Source organism: Capricornis sumatraensis, chromosome 9 (genome assembly GCF_032405125.1).
Source record: "Capricornis sumatraensis isolate serow.1 chromosome 9, serow.2, whole genome shotgun sequence".
NCBI lineage: Eukaryota > Metazoa > Chordata > Mammalia > Artiodactyla > Bovidae > Capricornis > Capricornis sumatraensis.
This window is the reverse complement of record NC_091077.1, coordinates 61,036,942-61,061,170: the sequence shown is the minus strand read 5'-3', so window position 1 is coordinate 61,061,170 and position 24,229 is coordinate 61,036,942. Positions and strand designations below refer to the sequence as shown.

The 24,229-nt window shown below is 44.9% G+C and overlaps 1 protein-coding gene across 2 annotated transcripts in view; it reads left to right on the top strand.

The window, feature by feature from the left end:
* The first annotated feature begins 16,029 nt into the window (after positions 1-16,029).
* The window catches only part of CSF1R (colony stimulating factor 1 receptor), a 31,455-nt gene continuing 23,255 nt past the window's right edge, over positions 16,030-24,229 (top strand). For both annotated transcript variants that reach the window (XM_068981464.1, XM_068981465.1), the window contains exons 1-4: positions 16,030-16,182; positions 20,889-21,146; positions 21,569-21,853; positions 23,870-24,006. In XM_068981464.1, the coding sequence (XP_068837565.1) occupies positions 16,134-16,182; positions 20,889-21,146; positions 21,569-21,853; positions 23,870-24,006 (729 nt within the window). In that variant the 5' untranslated portion in view covers positions 16,030-16,133. The remainder of the gene's footprint in view (positions 16,183-20,888; positions 21,147-21,568; positions 21,854-23,869; positions 24,007-24,229) is intronic.

The window sequence follows — 24,229 nt, the reverse complement described above, 5'->3', positions numbered from 1 at the left end:
TCAAGATTGCCGGGAGAAATATCAATAACCTCAGATATGCAGATGACACCACCCTTATGGCAGAAAGTGAAGAGGATCTAAAAAGCCTCTTGATGAAAGTGAAAGTGGAGAGTGAAAAAGGTGGCTTAAAGCTCAACATTCAGAGAACAAAGATCATGGCATCTGGTCCCATCACTCCATGGCAAATAGATGGGGTAACAGTGGAAACAGTGTCAGACTGTATTTTTTGGGGTTCCAAAATCACTGCAGATGGTGATTGCAGCCATGAAATTAAAAGACATTTACTCCTTGGAAGAAAAGTTATGAACAACCTAGATAGCATATTCAAAAGCAGAGACACTACTTTGCCGACTAAGGTCCATCTAGTCAAGGGTATGGTTTTTCCAGTGGTCATGTATGGATGTGAGAGTTGGACTGTGAAGAAGGCTGAGCGCCAAAGAATTGATGCTTTTGAACTGTGGTGTTGGAGAAGACTCTTGAGAGTCCCTTGGACTGCAAGGAGATCCAACCAGTCCATTCTGAAGGAGATCACCCCTGGGATTTCTTTGGAAGGAATGATGCTAAAGCTGAAACTCCAGTACTTTGGCCCCCTCATGCGAAGAGCTGACTCATTGGAAAAGACTCTGATGCTGGGAGGGATTGGGGGCAGGAGGAGAAGGGGACGACAGAGGATGAGATGGCTGGATGGCATCACTGACTCAATGGACGTGAGTCTGAGTGAATTCCGGGAGTTGGTGATGGACAGGGAGGCCTGGCGTGCTGCGATTCATGGGGTCGCAAAGAGTAGGACACAACTGAGTGACTGAACTGAACTGATTCTTTAGAATTTTTCTGTGTATAGGATTATGTCATCTGTGAATGAGATGGTTTTATTTCTTTTTATTTGGATCCTTTTTCTTTTTCTTCACGATCGCTCTGACTAGAACCTCCAGTACAATGCTCAACAGAAGTGATAAGAGCCGGTGTCCTTGCCTTGTTCCTCATGTAAAGAGGTGGCGGAGGGACCTTTCAGCTTTTTGTCATTGAGTAAGCTGTGACTTTTTTGTATATGCACTTAACTGTGTTGAGGATTGTTTTCTTTAAATTTTAAAAGCCATTCCTAGTGAAACATTTACTTTTCCAATAATTGTATTGGGATATAGTTGATTTACAATGCTGTGTTAGTTCTGCTATACAGCAAAATGAACCAGCTATACATATACATAAACCCACTCTTTTTTAGATTCTTTTCCCATACAGGTCATTACAGAGTATTGAGTAGAGTTCCCTGTGCTATACAGTAGCTTCTTATTAATTATCTATTTTGCATATAGTAATGTATATATGTAAATACCAAACTCCCAATTAATCCCTACCATCCCTTTCCCTCTTGGTAACTATAGGTTTGTTTTCTACATCTCTGACTCTATTTCTGTTTTGTAAATTAGTTCATTGTACCATTTTTTCTAAGATTCCACGTGTAGGAGAAATCATATGATATTTGTCTTTCTCTTACCCCACTCAGTACGGCAATCTCTAGGATCATCCATGTTGCTGCAAACGGCATTGATTCATTCTTTTTCTATGACGAGTAATATTCCATTGTATATATGTACCATGTCTTCTTTATCTATTTATCCATCAGTGGACATTTAGGTTGCTTCCATGTCTTGGCTATTGTAAAAGAAACACTGCAATGGCATTAGGGATCATGTATCTTTTTGAAGTATGATTTTCTCTGAATAAATGCCCAGGATTGTGATTGCTGGATCATATGGTAGCTTCATCGTTAGTTTTTTAAGGAGTCTCCATACTGTTCTCCATGGAGCTTCTGTGATGGCTCAGATAGTAAAGAACCTGCCTGCAATGCAGGAGACCCAGGTTCAATTCCTGGGTTGGGAAGATCCTTTGGAGAAAGAAATGGCTGCTCACTCCAGTATTCTTGCCTGGAGAATTCCACGGACAGAGAAGCCTGGCAGGCTATATAGTCCATGGAGTCACAAAGAGTCAGACATTACTAAGTGACTAACACTTTCACTTTTTACACTGTTCTCCATAGTGGCTGTAGCAACTTACATTCCTATCAACAGTGTTAGAGGGTTCCCTTTTCTCCACACCCTCTGCAACTTTTAATGTTTATAGGTTTCTTTGATGATGGCCATTCTGTCTGAGGGCTTCCCTGGTGGCTCAGATGGTCAAGAATCTGCCTACAATGCAGGAGACCTGGGTGTGATCCCTGGATCAGGAAGATTCCCCTGGAGATAGCTACCCACTCCAGTATTCTTGCCTGGAGAATTCCATGGACAAAGGAGCCTGGCATGTTACAGTCCATGGGGTCACAGAGAGTCGGGCACGACTGAGTGAAGAACACTTTCACTTTGATTCTGACTGATGTGAGGTGATACCTCATTGTAGTTTTGATCTGCATTTCTCTAATAATTAGTGATGTTGAGCATCTTTTTAATATGCTTTTTGGCCATTTCTATGTCGTCTTTGGAGAAACAACTGTATTTAGATCCTCCACCCATTTTTTCATTGGGCTGTTTTTTGGATATTGACCTTCATGAGCTGTTTGTACATTTTGAAAATTAATCCCTTCTTGCTCACTTTGTTTACAAATATTTTCTCTCATTCTGAGGGTTGTGTTTTCATTTTCTATATGATTTCCTTTGCTGTGAAAAAGCTTTGAGTTCAATTAGGTCCCATTTGTTTTATCTTTGGTTTAATTTTCATTACTCTAGGAAGTGGACCAAAAAAGATCTTGCTGCAATTTATGTCAGACAGTGTCCTGCCTGTGTTTTTCTATAAGAGTTTTATAGTAGGTAGTCTTATATTTAGGTGTTTAATGCATTTTGAGTTTATTTTTGTGTATGGTGTTAGAGAATGTTCTAATTTCATTCTTTTACATGTAACTGTCCAGTTTTCTCAGCATCATTTATTGAAAAGACTGTTTTTTCTCTGTTGTATGTTCTTGCCTTCTTTGTCATAGATTAAGTGACCATTGCCATGTGGGTTTATCTCTGGATTTTCTATCCTATTCTGTTGATCTATATTTCTATTTTTGTGCCAGTACCCTACTGTTATGATGACTGTGTCTTTATAATGTAGTCTGAAGCCAGGGAACCTGATTTCTCCAGCTGTTTTTCTTTCTCAAGATTACTTTGGCCATTTAGGGTCATTTGTGTTTCCATAAATTGTAAAATTATTTATTCTAATTCTGTGAAAAATGCTATTGGTAATTTCATAGGGATTGAATTGAATTTATAGATTACTTTAAGCAAAACCAATACCCAGCTGTGGATGTGACTGGTGATAGAAGCAAGGTCTGATGCTGTAAAGAGCAATATTGCATAGGAACCTGGAATGTCAGGTCCATGAATCAAGGCAAATTGGAAATGGTCAAACAAGAGATGGCAAGAGTGAACGTCGACATTTTAGGAATCAGTGAACTAAAATGGATTGGAATGGGTGAATTTAACTCAGATGACCATTATATCTACTACTGCGGGCAAGAATCCCTCAGAAGAAATGGAGTAGCCCTCATGATGAACAAGAGAGTCCGAAATGCAGTACTTGGATGCAAATTTCAAAAACGACAGAATGATCTCTGTTCGTTTCCAAGGCAAATCATTCAATATCACAGTAATCCAAGTCTATGCCCTGACCAGTAATACTGAAGATGCTGAAGTTGAACGGTTCTATGAAGACCTACAAGACCTTTTAGAACTAACACCCAAAAAAGATGTCCTTTTCCTTATAGGGGACTGGAATGCAAAGTAGGAAGTCAAGAAACACCTGGAGTAAGAGGCAAATTTGGCCTTGGAATGTGGAATGAAGTAGGGCAAAGGCTAATAGAGTTTTGCCAAGAAAATGCACTGGTCATAGCAAACACCCTCTTCCAACAACACAAGAGAAGACTCTACACATGGACGTCACCAGATGGTCAACACCAAAATCAGACTGATTATATTCTTTGCAGCCAAAGATGGAGAAGCTCTATACAGTCAACAAAAACAAGACCGGGAGCTGACTGTGGCTCAGATCATGAACTCCTTATTACCAAATTCAGACTCAAATTGAAGAAAGTAGGGGAAACCACTAGACCATTCAGGTATGACCTAAATCAAATCCTTTATGATTATACAGTGGAAGTGAGAAATAGATTTAAGGGCCTACATCTGATAGATAGAATGCCTGATGAACTATGGAATGAGGTTCGTGACATTGTACAGGAGACAGGGATCAAGACCATCCCCATGGAAAAGAAATGCAAAAAACAAAATGGCTGTCTGGGGAGGCCTTACAAATAGCTGTGAAAAGAAGAGAGGTGAAAAGCAAAGGAGAAAAGGAAAGATATAAGCATCTGAAGGCAGAGTTCCAAAGAATAACAAGAGATAAGAAAGCCTTCTTCAGCAATCAATGCAAAGAAATAGAGGAAAACAAGAGAATGGGAAAGACTAGAGATCTCTTCAAGAAAATTAGAGATACCAAGGGAACATTTCATGCAAAGATGGGCTGGATAAAGGACAGAAATGGTATGGACCTAACAGAAGCAGAAGATATTAAGAAGAGGTGGCAAGAATACACAGAAGAACTGTACAAAAAAGATCTTCACGACCCAGATAATCACGATGGTGTGATCACTCATCTAGAGCCAGACATCCTGGAATGTGAAGTCAAGTGGGCCTTAGAAAGCATCACTATGAACAAAGCTAGTGGAGGTGATGGAATTCCAGTTGAGCTCTTTCAAATCCTGAAAGATGATGCTGTGAAAGTACTGCATGCAATATGCCAGCAAATTTGGTAAACTCAGCAGTGGCCACAGGACTGAAAAAGGTCAGGTTTCATTCCAATCCCAAAGAAAGGCTATGCCAAAGAATGCTCAAACTACTGCACAATTGCACTCATCTCACACACTAGTAAAGTAATGCTCAAAATTCTCCAAGCCAGGCTTCAGCAATACATGAACTGTGAACTTCCAGATGTTCAAGCTGGATTTAGAAAAGGCAGAGGAACCAGAGATCAAGTTGCCAACATCCGCTGGATCATGGAAAAAGCAAGAGAGTTCCAGAGAAACATCTATTTCTGCTTTATTGACTATGCCAAAGCCTTTGACTGTGTGGATCACAATAAACTGTGGAAAATTCTGAAAGAGATGGGAATACCAGACCACCTGACCTGCCTCTTGAGAAATCTGTATGCCGGTCAGGAAGCAACAGTTAGAACTGGACATGGAACAACAGACTGGTTTCAAATAGGAAAAGGAGTATGTCAAGGCTGTATATTGTCACCCTGTTTATTTAATTTATATGCAGAGTACATCATGAGAAACACTGGGCTGGAAGAAACACAAGCTGGAATCAAGATTGCCGGGAGAAATATCAATAACCTCAGATATGCAGATGACACCACCCTTATGGCAGAAAGTGAAGAGGATCTAAAAAGCCTCTTGATGAAAGTGAAAGTGGAAAGTGAAAAAGTTGACTTAAAGCTCAACATTCAGAAAACGAAAATCATGGCACCTGGTCCCATCACTTCATGGGAAATAGATGGGGTAACAGTGGAAACAGTGTCAGACTTTATTTTTGGAGGCTCCAAAATCACTGCAGATGGTGACTGCATCCATGAAATTAAAAGACGCTTACTCCTTGGAAGAAAAGTTACGACCAACCTAGATAGCGTATTCAAAAGCAGAGACATAACTTTGCCGACTAAGGTCTGTCTAGTCAAGGCTATGATTTTTCCTGAGGTCATGTATGGATGTGAAAATTCGACTGTGAAGAAGGCTGAGCACCAAAGAATTGATGCTTTTGAACTGTGGTGTTGGAGAAGACTCTTGAGAGTCCCTTGGACTGCAAGGAGATCCAACCGGTCCATTCTGAAGGAGATCAGCCCTGGGATTTCTTTGGAAGGACTGATGCTAAAGCTGAAACTCCAGTACTTTGGCCACCTCATGTGAAGAATTGACTCACTGGAAAAGACTCTGATGCTGGGAGGGATTGGGGGCAGGAGGAGAAGGGGACGACCGAGGATGAGATGGCTGGATGGCATCACTGACTTGATGGACGTGAGTCTGAGTGAACTCCGGGAGTTGGTGATGGACAGGGAGGCCTGGTGTGCTGCGATTCATGGGGTCATGAAGAGTCAGACATGACTGAGTGACTGAACTGAACTGAACTTGGGTAGTATTGTCATTTTGACAATATTAATTCTTCCAGTCTAAGAACGTAGTACATGTCTCCATCCATTTGTGTGATCTTTGATTTCTTTCCCCAGTATCTTACCGTTTTCTGTGTTCAAGTCTTTTGCCTCCTTCGGTAGATTTATTCCCAGGTATTTTATACTTTTTGATGAGATAGTAGATGGACTTCTTTCCTCAATTTCTCCTGTTAAGCTTTCATTGTTAGTGTATAGGAATGCGCTAATGTATAGTGTGCATTAATTTTGTATCCTAGAATTTTTGTTTTAATTCACAGTTTTGTAGGTATGTTACCATGAAAGCATGTTAGATTTTGTTAAAGACTTTTTCTATATAAATTGAGATAATCATGTGAGATTCTATGGTTGCTTTATTAATGTGATGTTGATTTTCATGTGTTGAACCATCTTTGCATTTCTGTGATAAATCCAACTTGGTTATAGTGTATAATCATTTTAATATGTTGTCAAAGTTGGTTGCTAGTATTAAGTATCTTTGCATCTATGTTCATAAGGGATATTGGTCTGTAGTTTTCTTTTCTCCTGATGTCCTTGCAGATTGATGGTATTAAGGTAATGCTGGCCTCTTAGAATGAGTTGAGAAGTGCTCACTCGTCTTCTAATTTTTGAATGAATTTGAGACAAATCTGGGCTAATTATTTAAATGTTTGGTAGAACTCAACAGTGAAACTATAAATCTCTGATCGTGGGCTTTTCCTTGTTGGGAGGCTTCGATGATTGAATCCTTCTCTTTGATAGCTATAGGTCTGGTCAGAGTTTCTCGTTCTTGATGGTTTTGGCAGATGTTCATGATTAGTAAAGATTCAAAACACTTTACTAAAATACAAATGTATCTAGAAAATTTGAATAGCTAAGGAGATGGAAATAACGTCCAGATGGACAGAAATAACAGGGCAAACAGCTTCCTCTGATCTCTGGGACAGGGACAGGTTCTCCTGATATGGTCTAGGCCACCCCTCAGGGCCATTGTGACCTCCATCTCCCTCGTCAGTCACTTTCTCCACCTCAACATCCTCCACCAGGGTGGGTCCCCGCCAGCCTGGGTCAGGGACTTTGTAAGACAGGTGTACAGAAGTTAAGCACCCTATGCTAAGACTAGAAACAAACCTCTCCAACATCTCAGAGATTCTCAGGTTTCCTCCAGCCCCATCCGTGGGCTTTGGAGGGCAGTAGGCTCAGACATAAGTAAGCATCAGATTCCCCTAGAGAGTCTCTGCAGGTCCCCACCTCCCACCTCTAATTCTGCAGCCTGGGATGCCCTGAAATCTGTAGTTTAACAAGTCACCCTGTAATCCTGAGGTTGGGGTTCCTGGGCTGTACTTGAAGGTCCCCACCTATACCGGCTCCCTAGCCTCATAAAATACAACACAAGCTCCAGCCACCAAAATGTTTAATTTTGATGAAGTTCAATTTATATGTTTTTTCTCTTTGGTTGTTTGTGGCTTAGCAAGCAATGTTAATTTGTTGACATAGCCATGAAACCATTATGAAGTCCAGGTTATGAATATTTACCCCTGTGCTTTCCTGTAAGAGTTTTACACTTTTAGCCTTTGTAGTTATGACTTTGATCCATTTGAGTTAATTTTGATATATGGTGTGAGTCAGGGTCTGACTTAATCCTTTTGCATGTGGATGTCCAGTTCTCTCAACACATTTGTTAAAAAGACTTTTTTCCCCATTGAATTGTTTTGGCATCTTTGTTGAACATCAATTGACTGTATATATAAAGGTTTCTTTCTGAACTCTCAAGTTTATTCCATTGATGTCTGAATCTGCTCTTATGCGCTTACCACACTGTTCTGATTTCTTTAGCTTTGTAGTAAGTAGTGACCTTGGAGAGTGTGACTCTAACTTTGGGTTTTTCCAGATTGATTTGCTATTTGGCATCTATTGAAATTTCATATGAATTTGAGAATCATTTTTTCCATTTCTATCATAAATACCATTGGAATGTTGATACAGACTGATTTTGTTGGTCATTTCGACAATATTAAATCTTCCTATCTGTGAGCACAAATGTTTTCTGTTTAGTCTTAACATCTTTCAGCAGTCTGTTGTGATTTTCAGTGTTTATGTGTTACATTTTTTTGTTTAAGCTGGTTCCTACATATTTTATTCATTTTGATATTATTGCACATAATTTTTAAAAATTTCCTTTTGGGGTTCACTGCTGGCATGTAGAAATGCACTCGACTTTTTTGTGTTGATCTTATATCCTAGAAGTTTGATGAATGCATTTATTAGCTCTAATAGGTTTCAGAGTATTTTGTATATTCTTTAGGGTTTTTCTGTATATAGGCTTATGTCCTCTCCAAATAGATGAACGTTTACATCTTTTAATTTGAATGCATTTTAATTCTTTTCCTTTGGTTGTTCTGACTAGAACCTCCAGTAAGTATTGAATAGAAATAGCGTCAGTGTCCTTGCCTGGTTCCTGATGTTAGGTGGGTGGAAGAGGACACGGAACTTTCAATCTTTTATCATGGAGTTAACAGTAAGTTTTTTATATAAGCTTTTAATAATTTTGAGGATTTAAAAAAAATTCCTAGTCTTTTGTTTGTTTTATCATGGTAGCAATTAATGTGAGGTTGGTTTTCTTGAGTTAAACTATTATTGGATATGTGGGATAAATCCCACTTGGACATGGTGTGTAATCATCTTAATATGCTGTTAGATTTGGTTTGCTAATATTTGATTATGTTTGCATTTATGTTTATAAGGGATATGTGTGCTTAATCACTCAGTCATGTCCAACTCTTTGTGATCCCATGGACTGCAACCTGCCAGGCTGTTCTGTCCACTGAGATCCTCCAGGCAAGAATACTTCAGTGGGTTACCATGCCCTCCTCCAGGGGACCTTCCAAACCCAGGGACTGAACCTAGGTCTCCTGCATTGCAGGCAGATTCTTTACCATCTGAGCCACCAGGGAAGCCCAAGAGTACTGGAGTGGGTAGCCTATCCCTTCTCTAGGGGAACTTCCCAACCCAGGAATTGAATTGGGGTCTCCTGCATTGCAGGCAGATTCTTTACAAGCTGAGCTACCAGGGAAACCCATAAGGGATATAGGTCTGTAGTTTTCTCATGATATCCTTGTCTGTTGATGGTATCAAGGTAATGCTGGCCTCATGGAATGAGTTGAGAAGTGCTCACTCTTATTTTTTGAATGAGTTTGAAATGAATTAGTTAATTCTTTAATTGGTACAACTCACTAGTGAAACTTTCTGGTTCTGGGCATGTTCTTGTTAGGAGGTTTGATTCAATCTCTTTGCTCGATATAGTTCTGGTCAGAGTTTCTAGTTCTTACCTTAACTTTGGTTTGTGTTCATGATTAGTAAAGGTGCAAAACACTTTGTTAAAACACAAATGTATTTGCAAAATTTCTGTATCTAAGGAGTGTCTTGGTAGACAGAAACAAGAGGGCGAATAGCTTCCTCTGATCTCCAGGACACGGACAGGTTCTGCTGAGGTGGCCTAGGCCACCCCTCAGGGCCACTGTGACCTCAGCCCACTGGTCAGCCACCTTCTCCACATTAACACACACCACCAGGAAGGGGTCCCCAACAGCTTCAGTCAGGGACTTTGAGACAATTGCATGGAAGCTAAGCAACCTATCAGAGACCAGACACAAACCTCTCCTGCATTTCGAGATTCTCAGGTTTCCACCAGCTCTTCAGTGGGCTTTGGAGGGCATTGGGCTCAGATATAAGCAAGCCTAAGAATCCCCTAGAGACCCTACTTCCTGCGCAGTTTCCCTCCTCCTGCCTCTAATTCCACAGGCCTGTGATGGCCTTGGAATCTGCATTTTCACTGGTTCCCCTGTGATTCTGAGGTTGGGCTTCCTGAACTGTACTTGGAGGTCCCCCGCCTATGTTGGCTCCCCGGCTTTATAGGAAACACCTAAGCTCCAGCCACCAAAATGTTTAATTTGATGAAGTTCAATTTATCTATTTTTTGTCTTGGTTGTTTGTGGCTTTGGTGACATAGCCGTGAAACCAATTTCACATCCAGGTTATAAATATTTACCCCTATGCTTTCCTCCAAGTGTTTCATATTTTCAGCCTTTCTATTTATGTCTTTGATCCATTTAGGTTAATTTTTGAACATATATGAAGTATGGTTTACTTCATTCTTTTGTATGTGGATATCCATTGTTTTAATAACATTTGTTGGAAAGACTGTTTTTCTCCCATTGAATGGTAATAGCATCCTTGTTGATAATCAATTGCCTTAAATTCTTTCAGGCGTGTGCTGTGGTTTTCAGTGATTATGTCCTGCATATCTTTCATTAAATTGGTTCCCACGTATTTTATTCATTTTGATACTATTGCAGACACGATTATTTTTAAATTTCCTTTTTGGTTGTTCGCTGGTAGTGTATAGAAATACACTTAAGTTTTGTTTGTTGATCCTGTATCCTGTAACTTTGCTGAATACATTTATTTTCTCTAATATTTCAGAGTGTTTTGTAGACTCTTCAGGGTCTTTCTGTATATAGAAAGAATTCTGTTCTCTGTGAATAGAGAAAGGTTTTCTTCTTTTCATTTGGATGCATTTTATTTCTTTTTCTTTGTGATTACACTGACTAGAGCCTCCAGTACAATGCTGAATAGAAATAGTGAGAGCTGGTATCTTTGCTTTGTTCCTGATATAAGGTGTGGAGTAGGAAGCTTTCAATATTTTATTATTGAGTTAGCTATGAATTTTTTAATATGCTTTTAATAATTTTGAGGATTTTTTAAAAATTCCTAGTCTTTCGTGTGTTTATCATGAAAGTACATTAGATTTTGTGAAAGGCTTTTTTCTGTGTCATTTGAGATAACCATGTGAAATTCTGTTCTATTAATGTAATGTTGATTTTCTTTTGTTTACCCACCTTTGCATTTCTGCAAAGTGGGCTAAATCTCACTGGTAATGGTGTTATTTATTTTAATAGGCTGTCAGTCTTGGTTTGCTAGTATCTGGTTGAGTATGTTTGCACTTATGTTTATAGGGGATATTGGTCTGTAGTTTTCCCATGAGGTCCTTGTCTATTGATGGTATCAAGGTAATGCTGGCCTCATAGAATGACTTGAGAAGTGCTCAGCCATCTTGTAATTTTTAAATGAGTTTGAGACAAATTAGGGTTAATTCTTTAAATGTTTGGTAGAATTCAGAAGTGAAACTATTAGTATCTGGTCCTGGGCTTTAACTTGTTGTGAGGTATTTGATGATTGATTCAATGTCTTTGTCATTTATAGGTCTGGTCAGAGTTTCTAGCTCCTAACTGATTTTGTTGGTGTATATCATTAGCAAAGGCTCAAAACACTTCACTAAAACACAGATGCATCTATAAACTTTATATTATCTAAGGAGATGGAAAGAATGGGCAGATACACTAAATAACAGGGCAGACAGCTTCCTCCGATCTCCTGGACAGTGACAGGTTCTGCTGAGGTGGCCTAGGCCTCCCCTCAGGGCCACTGTGACCTCCGTCCCCCTGATCAGCCACCTTTTCCACCTCTACACCCTCCACCAAGAGGGTCCCCACCAGCCCAGGTCAGAGATTTTGTGACAACTGCATGGAAGCTAAGTACCCCATCCTGAGACCAGACACAAACTTCTCCTGTATCTTAGAGATTCTCAGGTTTCCTCTATCTCCATCCATGGGCTTCTGAGGGCAGTGGGGCCAACATAAGTAAGCATTCAAATTCCCAAGAGAGCCTGTTTCCTGTGTAGCCCCCACCCCTAATTCAGTAGGCCTGGGATGGCCCTGGAATCTGCATTTTCACAGGTCCCCCTGTGATTCTGAGGCTGGGGTTCTGAATTGTACTTGGATGTACCTGCCTTTGCCCACTCACTGACCTTATAGAATACAATCTAAGCTCCAGCCACCAAAATGCTTATTTTTTATGAAGTTCAGTTTATCTATTTTTTTTTCTTTGGTTGCTTATGGCTTTGGTGACATAGCTATGAAAACATTTTCAATTCCAGGTTATGAATAATTACCCCTATGCTTTCTTCTAAGGGTTTTATACATTAGGCCTTTATATTTTGTCTTTGATCCATTTTGAGTTAATTTTTGTATGTAATGTGAAGTCAGAGTCTGACTACATTCTTCTGTATGTGGATATCCAGTTCTCTTAACACCAGTTGTTGAAAAGACTTTTTCAACATTGAATGGTTTGGGCATCCTTGTTGAAAATCAGCTGACTATGGAAGTAAAGGTTTCTTTCTGAACTCTCAAGTTTATTCTATAGATATCTACATCTGTTCTATGTATTTCACTGTGCTGTATTACTAAGAAAAACTTTGGAAATTTATTTTACCTTTTAGGATAGGATGTAGGTATAAGACTTACAGCCCAGAAATTCATTATACACCCCTCATAAAACCACTGCTCTGGAATTCAATTTATTAAAAAACACACTCCAAAAGCAAGAAATACCCACATTCCCAATTTAAAAATATTTACTCTCCTGATTGAAATATTTACTTAACCTGGAAAACCTTATCCATCAGAGGGCAGACAGAATGAAAACTAAAATCACAGAAAACTAACCAAACTGATCACATGGACCACAGCCTTGTCTAACTCAATGAAACTATGAGCCTTGCCGTGTAGGGCCACCCAAGATGGATGGGTCATGGTGGAGAGTTCTGACAAAACATAGTCCACTGGCGAAGGAAATGGCAAAACTCTTCAGTATTCTTGCCTTGAGAACCACATAAACAGTATGAAAAGACAAAAAGATATGACACTGAAAGATGAACTCTCTAGGTCGGTAGGTGCCCAATATGCTACTGGAGATCAGTGGAAAAACAGCTCCAGAAAGAGTGAAGAGATGGAGCCAAAGCAAAAACAACGCCCAACTGTGGATGTGACTGGTGATGGAAGTTAAGTCTGATGCTGTAAAGAACAATACTGCATAGGAACCTGGAATGTTAGGTCCATGCATCAAGGTAAATTGGAAGTGGTCAAACAGGAGATGGCAAGAGTGAACATTGACATTTTAGGAATCAGTCAACTAAAATGGACTGGAATGGGCAAATTTAATTCAGATGGCCATTATATCTACTACTGTGGGCAGGAATCCCTTAGAAGAAGTGGAGTAGCCGTCATAGTCAACAAGAGTCCTAAATGCAGTACTGGGATGCAATCTCAAAAACGACAGAATGATCTCTGTTTGTTTCCAAGGTAAACCATTCAATATCACAGTAATCGAAGTTTATGCCCCGACCAGTAATGCTGAAGAAGCTGAAGTTGAATGGTTCTATGAAGACCTACCAGACCTTCTAGAACTAACACCCAAAAAAGATATCCTTTTCATTATAGGGGACTGGAATGCAAAAGTAGGAAGTCAAGAGACACATGCAAAAACAGGCAAGTTTGGCCTTAGAGTACAAAATGAAGCAGGGGAAAGGTTAAGAGTTTTGCCAAGAGAATGCACGGGTCATAGCAAACACCCTCTTTCAATAACACAAGAGAAGACTCTACACATGGACATCACCAGATGGTCAACACCAAAATCAGATTGATTATATTCTTTGCAGCCAAAGATGGAGAAGCTCTATACAGTCAGCAAAACAAGACCAGGAACTGACTGTGGCTCAGATCATGAACTCCTTATTGCCAAATTCAGACTGAAATTGAAGAAAGTAGGGAGAACCACTAGACCATTCAGGTATGACCTAAATCAAATCCCTTACAGTTATACAGTGAAAGTGAGAAATAGATTCAAGGGATTAGATCTGATAGAGTGCCTGAAGAACTATGGATTTATCACTTTATTACTTTAAATTAGTCATATCTATTGTTTAACTGAACATCAGTAAGGACATGGAATTTTTTTGCTAGATGAAAGTGAAAGCACATTTTGTAGTGGTGTAATCAAAGCCAAAACTTCCCTGGTGGCTCAGTGGTCAAGAAGCAGGCACAGGAGATGCGGGTTCCATCCCTGGGTCAGGAAGATCTCTGGAGGAGGAAATGGCAACCCACTCCAGTATTCTTGCCTGGAAAGTCCAGTGGGCAGAGGAGGATTTTCTGTATATAGGATTATGTCATCTGTGAAGAGAGAAAGTTTTACTTTTTTTAATTTGGATGCATTTTATTTCTTTTTCTTTGTGATTGTTCTAGCTCGGACCTCCAGTATAGTGTTGAATAGAAACAGTGAGGGATGTTGTCCTTGTCTTGTTGCTGATGTAACGCTGTGGTGGGAGGGGTGGGGGCAGGGAAGCTTTCAATGTTTTATCTTTGAGTTAGCTGTGGGTTTTTTTATATATGCTTTTAATAATTTTGAGGATGTTTGTGTACATTTCTAGTCTTTGGGTGTTTTTTTTTTTTATCATGAAAGCATGTTAGATTTTATTAAAGGCTTTTTTCTGTGTAAGTTGAGATAATCATGTGAAATCCTCTCATTGTATTATTGTGATGTCGATTTCCTTGTACTGAGCCACCTCTTCATTTGTTGAATAAATCCCAGTTGATCATGGTGTATAATCATTTTAATATGCTGTCAGGTTTGGTTTGCTGGAATTTGGTTGAGTATGTTTGCAGTTAGGTTCATAAGAGAAATTCATCTAATAGTTTTTTTTATGATATCCTTCTTTGTTGATGGAATCAGTTACTGTAGCCCTCATAGAATGAGTTATGAAGAGCCCAGTCATCTTCTATTTTTTTGAATGAGCTTGAGACAAATCAGGGTTAATTCTTTAAGTGATTTTTTCTTGTTGGGTGGTTTTTATTGATTGATTGAATCTCTTTGATAGTTATAGGTCTGGTCAGATTTTCTATGTCTTTGTTTGTTTTCGTGATTTGTAAAGGTTCAAAACACTTTGCTAAGACAGAAATGTATTTCTAATACTTATAGTTCTAAGTCGATGGAAAGATGAATCATTTTCTTGGATCAATGTTTATTGAGTGGTTTTTTTTTAGATTCTAGAATTAATTTTATAACCATTTGAATAGAAATAAAGACACTGAAATAATCAACTAAAAGTGGTAAATGCAACTGCATCCAGGAAAGGCGGCAGAGGAATGCTGATTTTCTTAGACGTACAGCCGCACAGTTTACCCCTTTGGAAAAGTAAACAGACTCAATTAGTTCAGAAAAAGGCAGTTATATAGCCTGTGATGTTGCTGTTGTTGTTCAGTTGGTAAGTCATGTCCAACTCTTTGGGACCTCATGGACGGCAGCATGCCAGGCTTTCCTGTCCTTTACTATCTCCCGAAGTTTGCTCAAATTCCTATCCATTGAGTCAGTGATGCTATTCAGTCTTATCCTCTTCAGGTTGTCTAGATCCAAATTCCACCTCCATTTGGTAGCTATGTGACCTTGGGCAAGTTTACAGTGTTTGAGCTCTCTGAACCTCAATTTTCCCATTGTAGAATGGGAATGATAACAGTACCTACTGTATAAAATTTTTGTGGGAACAAAAGGGGACAGTGGTATGTAAAGGTTTGGCTGGTGAGTGTCCTGTAAATGGAAGCTTCTTGATACTATCTGTTATCAGGCTTGTCCAGACCAACCTAACTTCCTTTTCCACTTAGCAAGAGCCCACTGCTGCTCTGGAGACCCCATGTGTACAGTCAGCTGCCTGTCTAACACTGGGCATGTCTCTACTCCCAGGGCCCCTTAGAGGCGGCTTCGGAAGGGCTCCGAACTTAGTGGTCCTACCCTTACTCCAACCCCGCCCCCTGGGGGTCATGTCTTTATTTTGTTTTGTTTTGTTTTTTAACCAAGATTTCCAAACTCTGTGGTTGCCTTGCCCAGCTAAAAGAGGAAGAGTGGGATCAGCCCAAGAAGAAGGAGGAAGAGGAAAACAAGACAAACAGCCAGGGCTAGTGGAGAGGAACACATGTCCAGCGGGTCCGGTCCCGTCAGAGCCAGTGTCTGAGGATCCGGCTCTCTGCCCACCCGCGAGCCCTGCATCAGCCTGCCGCTTTCCTGCTGAGGCCATGGGCCCACGGACCCTGCTGATCCTGCTGGTGGCCACTGCTTGGCATGGTAAGAGCAGAACCAGAGCCTCGAGGGGTGGTGGGGGTGACAGGGTTGTGACAGGGTTCCGAGGGAAGGATTCTCTAACCCTCTGCCCCTCACTAGGTGTCTCCACTCCGTGTTCTCATGTCCCCAGCCCTGGACTGCGGGTGTGTGGGTGTCTGCTTTGGAAAGGCAGTGGAGGGAAAGCGGGTATGAACTGGGTGGAAGCAGCCTGGCCAGGGCTGTGGACCTGGCCCAGCTCAGATGGTGACTGTCCATGTGTCCTGAACACATTCCTATGCCCTCGGGGCTCTTTGGTGCCTACCGAATGGTCAACAGCATGTTTTGGGGGCTGATGGACCAGACAAAATGCTCCTCAAACCCCGCTGTGCACACAGATCCCCCAGGGATCTTGTTACAGTGCAGACTCTGACTCTATTGGTCTCAGGTGTGACCTGAGAGTCTTCATGACTAGCGAGTTCCTAGGAGATGCTAGTGCCACTGGTCCAGACCTACACTGAGCAGCGTGGCCCAGAGAGCCCCTCGTGGCTCCGCTGGCACTGCCAGTGTGGGACTCACGAGGCGAATGAGGCAGGATGTGACTTGGAGGGGCCTGAAGAGGCAATGGTCCTTCCTTGGACAGCTTGGGCAAGAGGTCAGAAGGAGAGGTAAGAGGTTAGCCTCTCTGGCCCAGGGCTCAGGAGAGATAAATTTGGGACGAGAGAGTACAGGGCTAGCAGCTTGTCTCAGGGGAGGACAGCGAGGGTCTGCTAGGCTGAAATCCTCCCATACACAGGCTGCGGGGCCTCAGGACAGACAGCTGTGGAGCAGACCCCGCCCGAATCCCATCCCTCCGACAGCATCGGTGATGCAGGATCTCTCGCTAGGAGGGTCCCTAACGGAGGCTGGGGGCTAGGTGCTGGACTCATATCTACAGTAGGCCCAACAAACACATGTTAAGTTCTTCTGGCCACTCTATGCGGGATATGGGATCAAAGCCGTGCCCTCTGCACTGGGAGTGTGGAGTCTTCACCATTGGATCACCAGGGGTGCCCCTAAATTTTCTTGCATGTTTGGAGGAACCCTGAGGAAGGATGGAGATTGTGGGTGGGGTAGGAAGGCAGTGGCATCTCCAGTCTTCCCACAGTCCTGTGGCTGTAGGACCCTGAGAAATAGGTACGTCTGGTCCCTGAGGGGGAGATGGCCCACTGAAGGGCTCTTTTGGGCCCAGTCAGTTCTGCTGGGCTTGCAAGTCTGTCCTCTCTTGTTGAGATGAATTTATGTGTAATAGAAAGCACAGATTCTTAAGCACCTGTGATGAGATTTGACAAGTATATATGCTTGTGTCCCCATCATCTCTGTTAAGATAGACACTATTCCCCTCATCCTAGAAAGCTTTGTGGGTTTAATTTCACTCTTTTGTCCTATCTTCCTGCCCAGAAAATGCCCATGGGAGACTGATGGGGGATGGAGGGGCTGTCCAGCATCTCGCCTCAAAGGAAAGAAGAAATCGGGACTGCAGGCTGGAAGCCTACATTTTCAGTAGACCAGTGATGAGTGAAGGGCAGTTGTGAGAAAGCTGAGGAACAGAATCAGTGCATCCTAGAGGCCAGAAGAGGCTAAGACTCTGGGCCGAGGAGGAGGCTGTGCCCCAAACTTTGGCATGGTGTGGGTGGGAGGGTGGGTGGGTGTGGGTGTGTGTGTGTGTGTGTTGGGGGAGAGGTGGGGGGTGTTTGGGGCACACCCTGGGAGCTGATGATGAGGGGGGTCTCCCAAGCAAGTGGGAGGGGGCAAGAAGGTTTGGGGAGATGAGATGGTGGGGTGAAGGGACAGAAGGGATCTGGCCCCCACCCAGGGAGTAAAGGTTTTCCTTCCCTCCAGTCAAGCCAGCAGTGGGCAGCTGGAGCGGAAGCTGAGGGTGTCAGCCCTGTCCTGCATGAATACTCGAGACAACAGGACCAAATAAGATAATGCTTCTCTGACTACACTTCCAGGAGGCCGAGGCTGGAGTTAGAGGACAGGGGAGGGGTGGAGGAGGGAGAAGGCGCCTGTGAGACCCAGCAGGGGCAGAAGCAGAATACAGAGTCACAGACTCTGAGACCGCAGGATGTTACAGGCATAGGCTGTGACCTTTAAAAGTTAGCACTTCAGCTGTCAGAGTGTCAGGATCAGAGAGGAGAAGTAACTTAGCAGCAGCAGCAGCTGAAGCAGTAACATAGGACAGGAGAGCTGACTCAGCCAGAGGTTGCATATCACCTCCTTGAATCCTCCCAAGACCTCTCAGATGTGGAAATTCAGATTATTCTCATTGAAAGAGTAGCCTGAGGGTCAGAGGTTAAGCAGCCTTCTTAGTTAGCAGGGGAGAGCCAAGTTTTAGACCCAGGTTGGCATAGCACAGTGGTAAAGAATCCTGCCAATGCAGGAGATGCAAGAGACTCAGGCTCGATCTCTGGGTCAGGAAGATGCCCTGGAGGAGGAAGTGGCAACCCATTCTTGCCTGAAGAATTCCATGGACAGGGAAGCCTGGTGGGCTACAGTCCATGGGGTCGCAAAAAGTCAAACATGACTGAGCGACAACTGGCTGACGTGAGCCCACAGTCAAGCTCTTCCCCCCAGTCCCGCACCCCCACCCCGATGCCCTGCGTGGCTGCAGCAGTAATAGGCTAGCACCTGCTCTGTTGGAACTTGCCAGCAGCCTGCCAAAAATGATGCTTGCCCCTCTCCCTGGGGGTCAGCAGCACAGGGAAGCCTGGCTACAACCCCCAGGCGTCGGCTTCCGCAGTATTCCTCTGGTCACTCCATCCTTTATGCGGATCAGAAGCCTGCACATCTCTGAGGTGTACAAAATCAAAGCATAAATTAAGTCATCCTGAAATAATTTGACAGCGAGGATCTTTCTGATTCTGGGGTTTGTGGTGAGGGCAGGGTGCAGTGGGATGGAAAGACCCATTTAAGAAGCTTCTGTGCAGTACTTCCCTGGTGGTCCAGTGGTTAAAAATCCACCTTCCAATGCAGGGGACGTGGGTTCAATCCCTGGTTGGGGAACTAAGATCCTACATGCCGCTAAGCCCACACACTGCAGCTTCAGAGCACTTACGCTGCAACGAAGGAGCTCACGTGCTAAAACTAAGACATAATGCAGCCAAATAAATAATTACACTTTTTTTTTTTTTAAGATGAAGCTTTTGTGCAAGATGATGAAGAGACCCTGAATTTGCCTGGTTCCCTCAGGGTTGGGATGTCCGTGGCCCCATCACTGGGACAGAGAGAATGGAATCAGTAGGGGGGTACTTAGTAGGTCAGTGGCAGTGCCGGGTCCCGCAGCCTGGGACATGCCAGTGCCCAGCAGGTGGTACCGCCTGTTTCGCGGGGTGAGGGGTTCTTTCCCCTAAAGGGGACAGTGGCCAGGAAGCAGAAGTGAGAGCCTCCCTGGGAGAAGGACTGCAGGCTGAGCGGAAATGGGGGCTAGGCTGGGTGCCAGCAATGTGTTTCCGCCTGCACAAGCTGGAGGGCGCCTGGCAGCCCGTCCATGTCCTTGAATCAGCTCTCACTTCCCTCCTTTACCCCTATTTTAGGCCTTGGAAAAATGCTGACACTGCAGAGGCAATGGGCCTTCTTCCCGGAGGGCCTGAGATGAGTTTCAAGTTCTCTTTTCTCCTTCAAGAAAATTTTCCTTAAAAGAGATGGTCTCCCTAGTAAATACAGCAGTGCTGGGATGTTAGGGTGGGCTCCTGGGGGTAGACTAGATGGTAAATAGAATGGCTAACCTTGGCTGAGTTATTTATATTTGGTGACAGGTGACGTTCTAAAGCTTTCTGTGCATTTAAATCTCCTGACATCCCAATAAATGGGTATAATTTTGGTCCCCATCTTATATGGGGAAACTGAGGCACAGAGCCTCTGAACCTCCCCACTGTGCTACAGACCAGATGTCCAGTGATGAGAGAAGGCACAGCAGAAGACTCTGAACTCTGCTATGCTAAGATCCCACATCCCTTTTCTTCTTCTTTTATTTCTTTAAAATATTTTTTTAAAGTATATGCAGTTTTATTTGTTTTTGGCCATATCATGTGGCATGTAGAGGAGTCAAACCTGTGCCCTCTGTAGTAGAAGCTCAGAGTCTTAATCACTGGACCATTAGGGAAGCCCCTTTTTCTTCTTCCTGGTGTGAATTAATTCAGAGCACTTTGCCACGAACATTCTATTCATCTGTTTCTTCCTTGCCTGGAGAATCCCAAGGACAGAGGAGCCTGGTGGGCTACAGTCCATGGGGTTGCAGAGAGTCAGACACGCCTGAGCGACTTTCATTTTTGCTTGTTTGAAACCCCTTCTTTGAGCTAGGTGCTGGACTTCGTAGCAGGAATGCAGGCCATTTATTACATCAGGCTGAAAGAGTCCACTCCTGGGGAGAATGATGCAGTCATGGCCAGGAAGACTGAGGCCAGAGGCCAGGGTAGCCCCCATGGGACAGTGGCTGGGTGGGAGGCCAAGAAAGCCCCCAGTCCCCTTCTCTCAGAGACATCAGAGACGTCAGTCCATCACAGAAGGTTTGGGGCAGGGCCTGAGTGACTGACCGGAGAGGGGCAGGGACTTGTTCGAGGTGGTCCTACAGTTCGTAGCTGAACCCCAGAACCAGCAGCACCCTGCCAGAGCAGCACCCATGTCAGAGGCAGGGTACAGCCAACGGGATGTCACCTCAGCCCTCGCTTCTGTTTGCCACTTCCCATCACCAGGTCAGGGGGTCCCGGTGATAGAGCCCAGTGGCCCTGAGCTGGTGGTGGAGCCAGGCACAGCGGTGACCTTGCGATGTATGAGCAATGGCAGCGTGAAGTGGGATGGCCCCGTTTCCCCCTACTGGACACTGGACTCTGAGGCCCCCAGAAGCATCCTCAGCACGAACAATGCCACCTTCCTACACACGGGAACGTACCGCTGCACTGAGCCTGGAGACCCCTTGGCGGGCACTGCTGCTATCCACCTCTACGTCAAAGGTGAGGACTATGAGCCCCCTCCCAAAAGGACTAGCCCAGCACGGCCCACCAGGAATGGCCAAGAGGGCTGGGCCCTGACGTGAGCCATCATAATAGGCCAGCTCCACGTTTACTGAGAACCTGCCACGAACAAGGACCTGTGGCAGTGCTTCTAATTTCATTCCTCACAGCAACCCTGTGAGAAGGTTCTTGTTTCTGCCTACTTTCCAGATGCTCAGAGAGGCTGAGTCATTTGCCCAAGATCACACAGCATTAAATAGTGGGGCTGGACCTGGCCCCAGTGCCCCCAAGCATCAGCTGAGCCTCCCCGGTATTATGTGACCTCAGGCAAACGAACAGCATCTCTGAGCTTCACTGTCACCAATGTCCAGGGGCCTGGTGGAGGGGGGGCTGTTGTAACCCTGTATCTCCATGCTCCCCAGACCCTGCTCGGCCCTGGAGGGTCCTGGCCGAGGAAGCGACAGTGCTGGAGGGTCAGGACGCGCTGCTCCCCTGTCTGCTCACTGACCCGGCACTGGAGGCGGGCGTCTCGCTGGTGCGGGTGCGCGGCCGGCCTGTCTTGCGCCAAACCAGCTACTCCTTCTCGCCCTGGTACGGCTTCACCATCCACAAGGCCAAGTTTATTGAGAGCCAGGACTACGAGTGCAGCGTTCGGGTGGCTGGCAGGGTGGTGAAGTCCCTCAGCATCCGGCTTAAAGTTCAGAAAGGTGCGTGGACAGGGCCGACCTGAGAGCTGGTGCCTGGCTGGAGGGGAAGTAAGGGTGGGTGCTTCGTTTCACCTCTTCCTCCCAGTCATGCCTATGGCATCCACGGGGCCTGCTGAAGCAAGGCCATGAGGTGTGAGGTGCTGGGAGGAGAACCACATGTGGGCTGGTAACTCAGCTGGCAGGGCAGTCTCAGGTCATGGAACAGGCTATGGAAAGCACTGAATTGGGCGGTGGCGTCGAGTGTGGGCGTGGGGGGCTCATGGAGACAGTGCCGTTTTATTTGAGCGGAAGTGTGAGTTATGAGAAGGTGGAAACAGCAGAGGAACCGCAGGTCCACAGTCGTGAGCTGGGAGCAGGCTTCAGGTGTTCCAGGAATGGAAGGAGGACCCGAGGCTCTCCCACCCCTTCAGACATGGGTTCCTACTCGGGGCCCCCCAGGTGCTGGGTGCTGAGCGCAGGAGAGGGGGCCACCATGAGCAATGCCATGGGGGCTCAGGATGGCAGGCGCATGGGACGCCTCAGCATCGGCATCAGTGGTGTTGAAGTCTCTCTCCTGTCCGCTCCCCTCTTGTTTATGCTGGGCTGGTAGATGGATTCTGGTTTCTGGGAGGACTGGTGTGAGTCAGCAGGACCCCAGGATCAGAATCTGAGCCTGAGACAGGAAGCAAGTGCCTGTAATGAGGCCAGGGTCAGAGTGGCAGGGCTGGCCCAAGGCCCTGAGCCCACAAAACCTGTCCAGGAAGCCAAGGGAACTCACTGTGTGTGCAGAGGAGCCAGGCAGGACCTTTCCCTGCAGCCCACCTTACAGAGGGATCCTAGGGCCCTCGTTTCGCCATGACTCTGGGACATGAGCGCGCTCCTTAGCATCTGACCCTGAGAAACTGAGTTAGGTTATCTTTCAACACAGCCAGAGATGTTAATTCATAGGCTAGGGCTTCCCTCGTGGCTCAGTTGGTAAAGAATCTGCCTGCAGTGCAGGAGGCCTGGGTTTGATTCCTAGGTCAAGAAGATCCCCTGAAGAAGGAAATGGCAACCCACTCCAGTATTCTTGCCTGGAGAGTCCCATGGACAGAGGAGCCTGCCAGGCTACAGGCCGTGGAGTCGCAAGGGTCGGACACGACTGAGCGATTAAACCACTACTGCTGTTTTAGGCCCTGGGTTAGCTGTGCTTAAACTAGGCATACCACACTAGGGATACCACCTTCATTTACTGGGGATGGCAGATGAGAGAGAAAGCAAATAAATGTGATGAACAGGAAACCAAACTGAAGAGGTTTGGGTAGGGGAGTCCATGGGAGTCTCCAGGCAAGAATACTAGAGCGGGTTGCCATGCCCGCCTCCAGGGGATCTTCCCGACCCAGGGGTCGAACCCAAGTCTCTTACGTCTCCTGTATTGGCAGGTGGGTTCTTTACCACTAGTGCCACCTGGGAAGCCCAAAGCTAATTCAGCTAACCTGTGACAGGAGGCCCCTCTGAGGAATGTTTGAGCTGAAGATGTGAAGGGTGAGAACAACCAGTCAAAGTGTGGTTGTTGCGTAGATCAGGCATTCCCAAAGGGAGGGGCAAGGGCGCGTCTTTGGGTGGGAGGGGCCACGTGGCTGCAGAACAGTGAGGGGTGGCAAGTGCATACAGGTTGGGAGCAGGGTCTGGGGAGGTATGAGGGACTGCAGATTTTAGTCTGAGAGTGATGACAAGCCACGGAATGTTAGCACAAGAGAGGAGCGTGACCCAATCTTCCTTGTAAGGAGCTCACGTTGGCTGCTGTGAGGAAGCAAGGAGGCCTTCCAGGTAGCTGCAGGAGTCCAGAGCAGAGGGAAAGGGTGTGACTGGGGATAGGCGCTGGTGATGGAGCCAAGGGGACTATTCAAGGTCCATTTAGGAGATGGGACTTGTTGCAGGGAAAACTGAGGTGTCATGGCTGCCTCCCAGGATTTGGGAAGGGAGCCTGGGCCCGTGGCAGGAAGCAGAGTGGCAGCTCTGGCCTGGGTGCTCATGGGTGCCTTCCCCTGACCTCAGTCATCCCAGGACCGCCGACCTTGACACTGGAGCCTGCAGAACTGGTGCGGATTCAAGGAGAGACTGCTAAGATCGTGTGCTCAGCCAGCGACGTTGATGTCAACTTTGATGTCTTCCTTCAACGTGGAGACACAAAAGTCAGTACCTGGGGGTGGGGATGGGGTCCTGCCTGTCCTCCTGGCACTCCAGGCCCCACCTCAAGCTGGCACTGGGAGCTGAGGGCATGGCTCAGGACTAGAGAGGGGAGAAAATCACCCAAGGTCTCACTGCTGGTCAGTAGATGATGCAGAAGCAAGCCTCAGGCTCCTGCATCTGCACATGTGATGGGAGAGGGAGGAGGCAGTATTCCGTCCTCTTGAC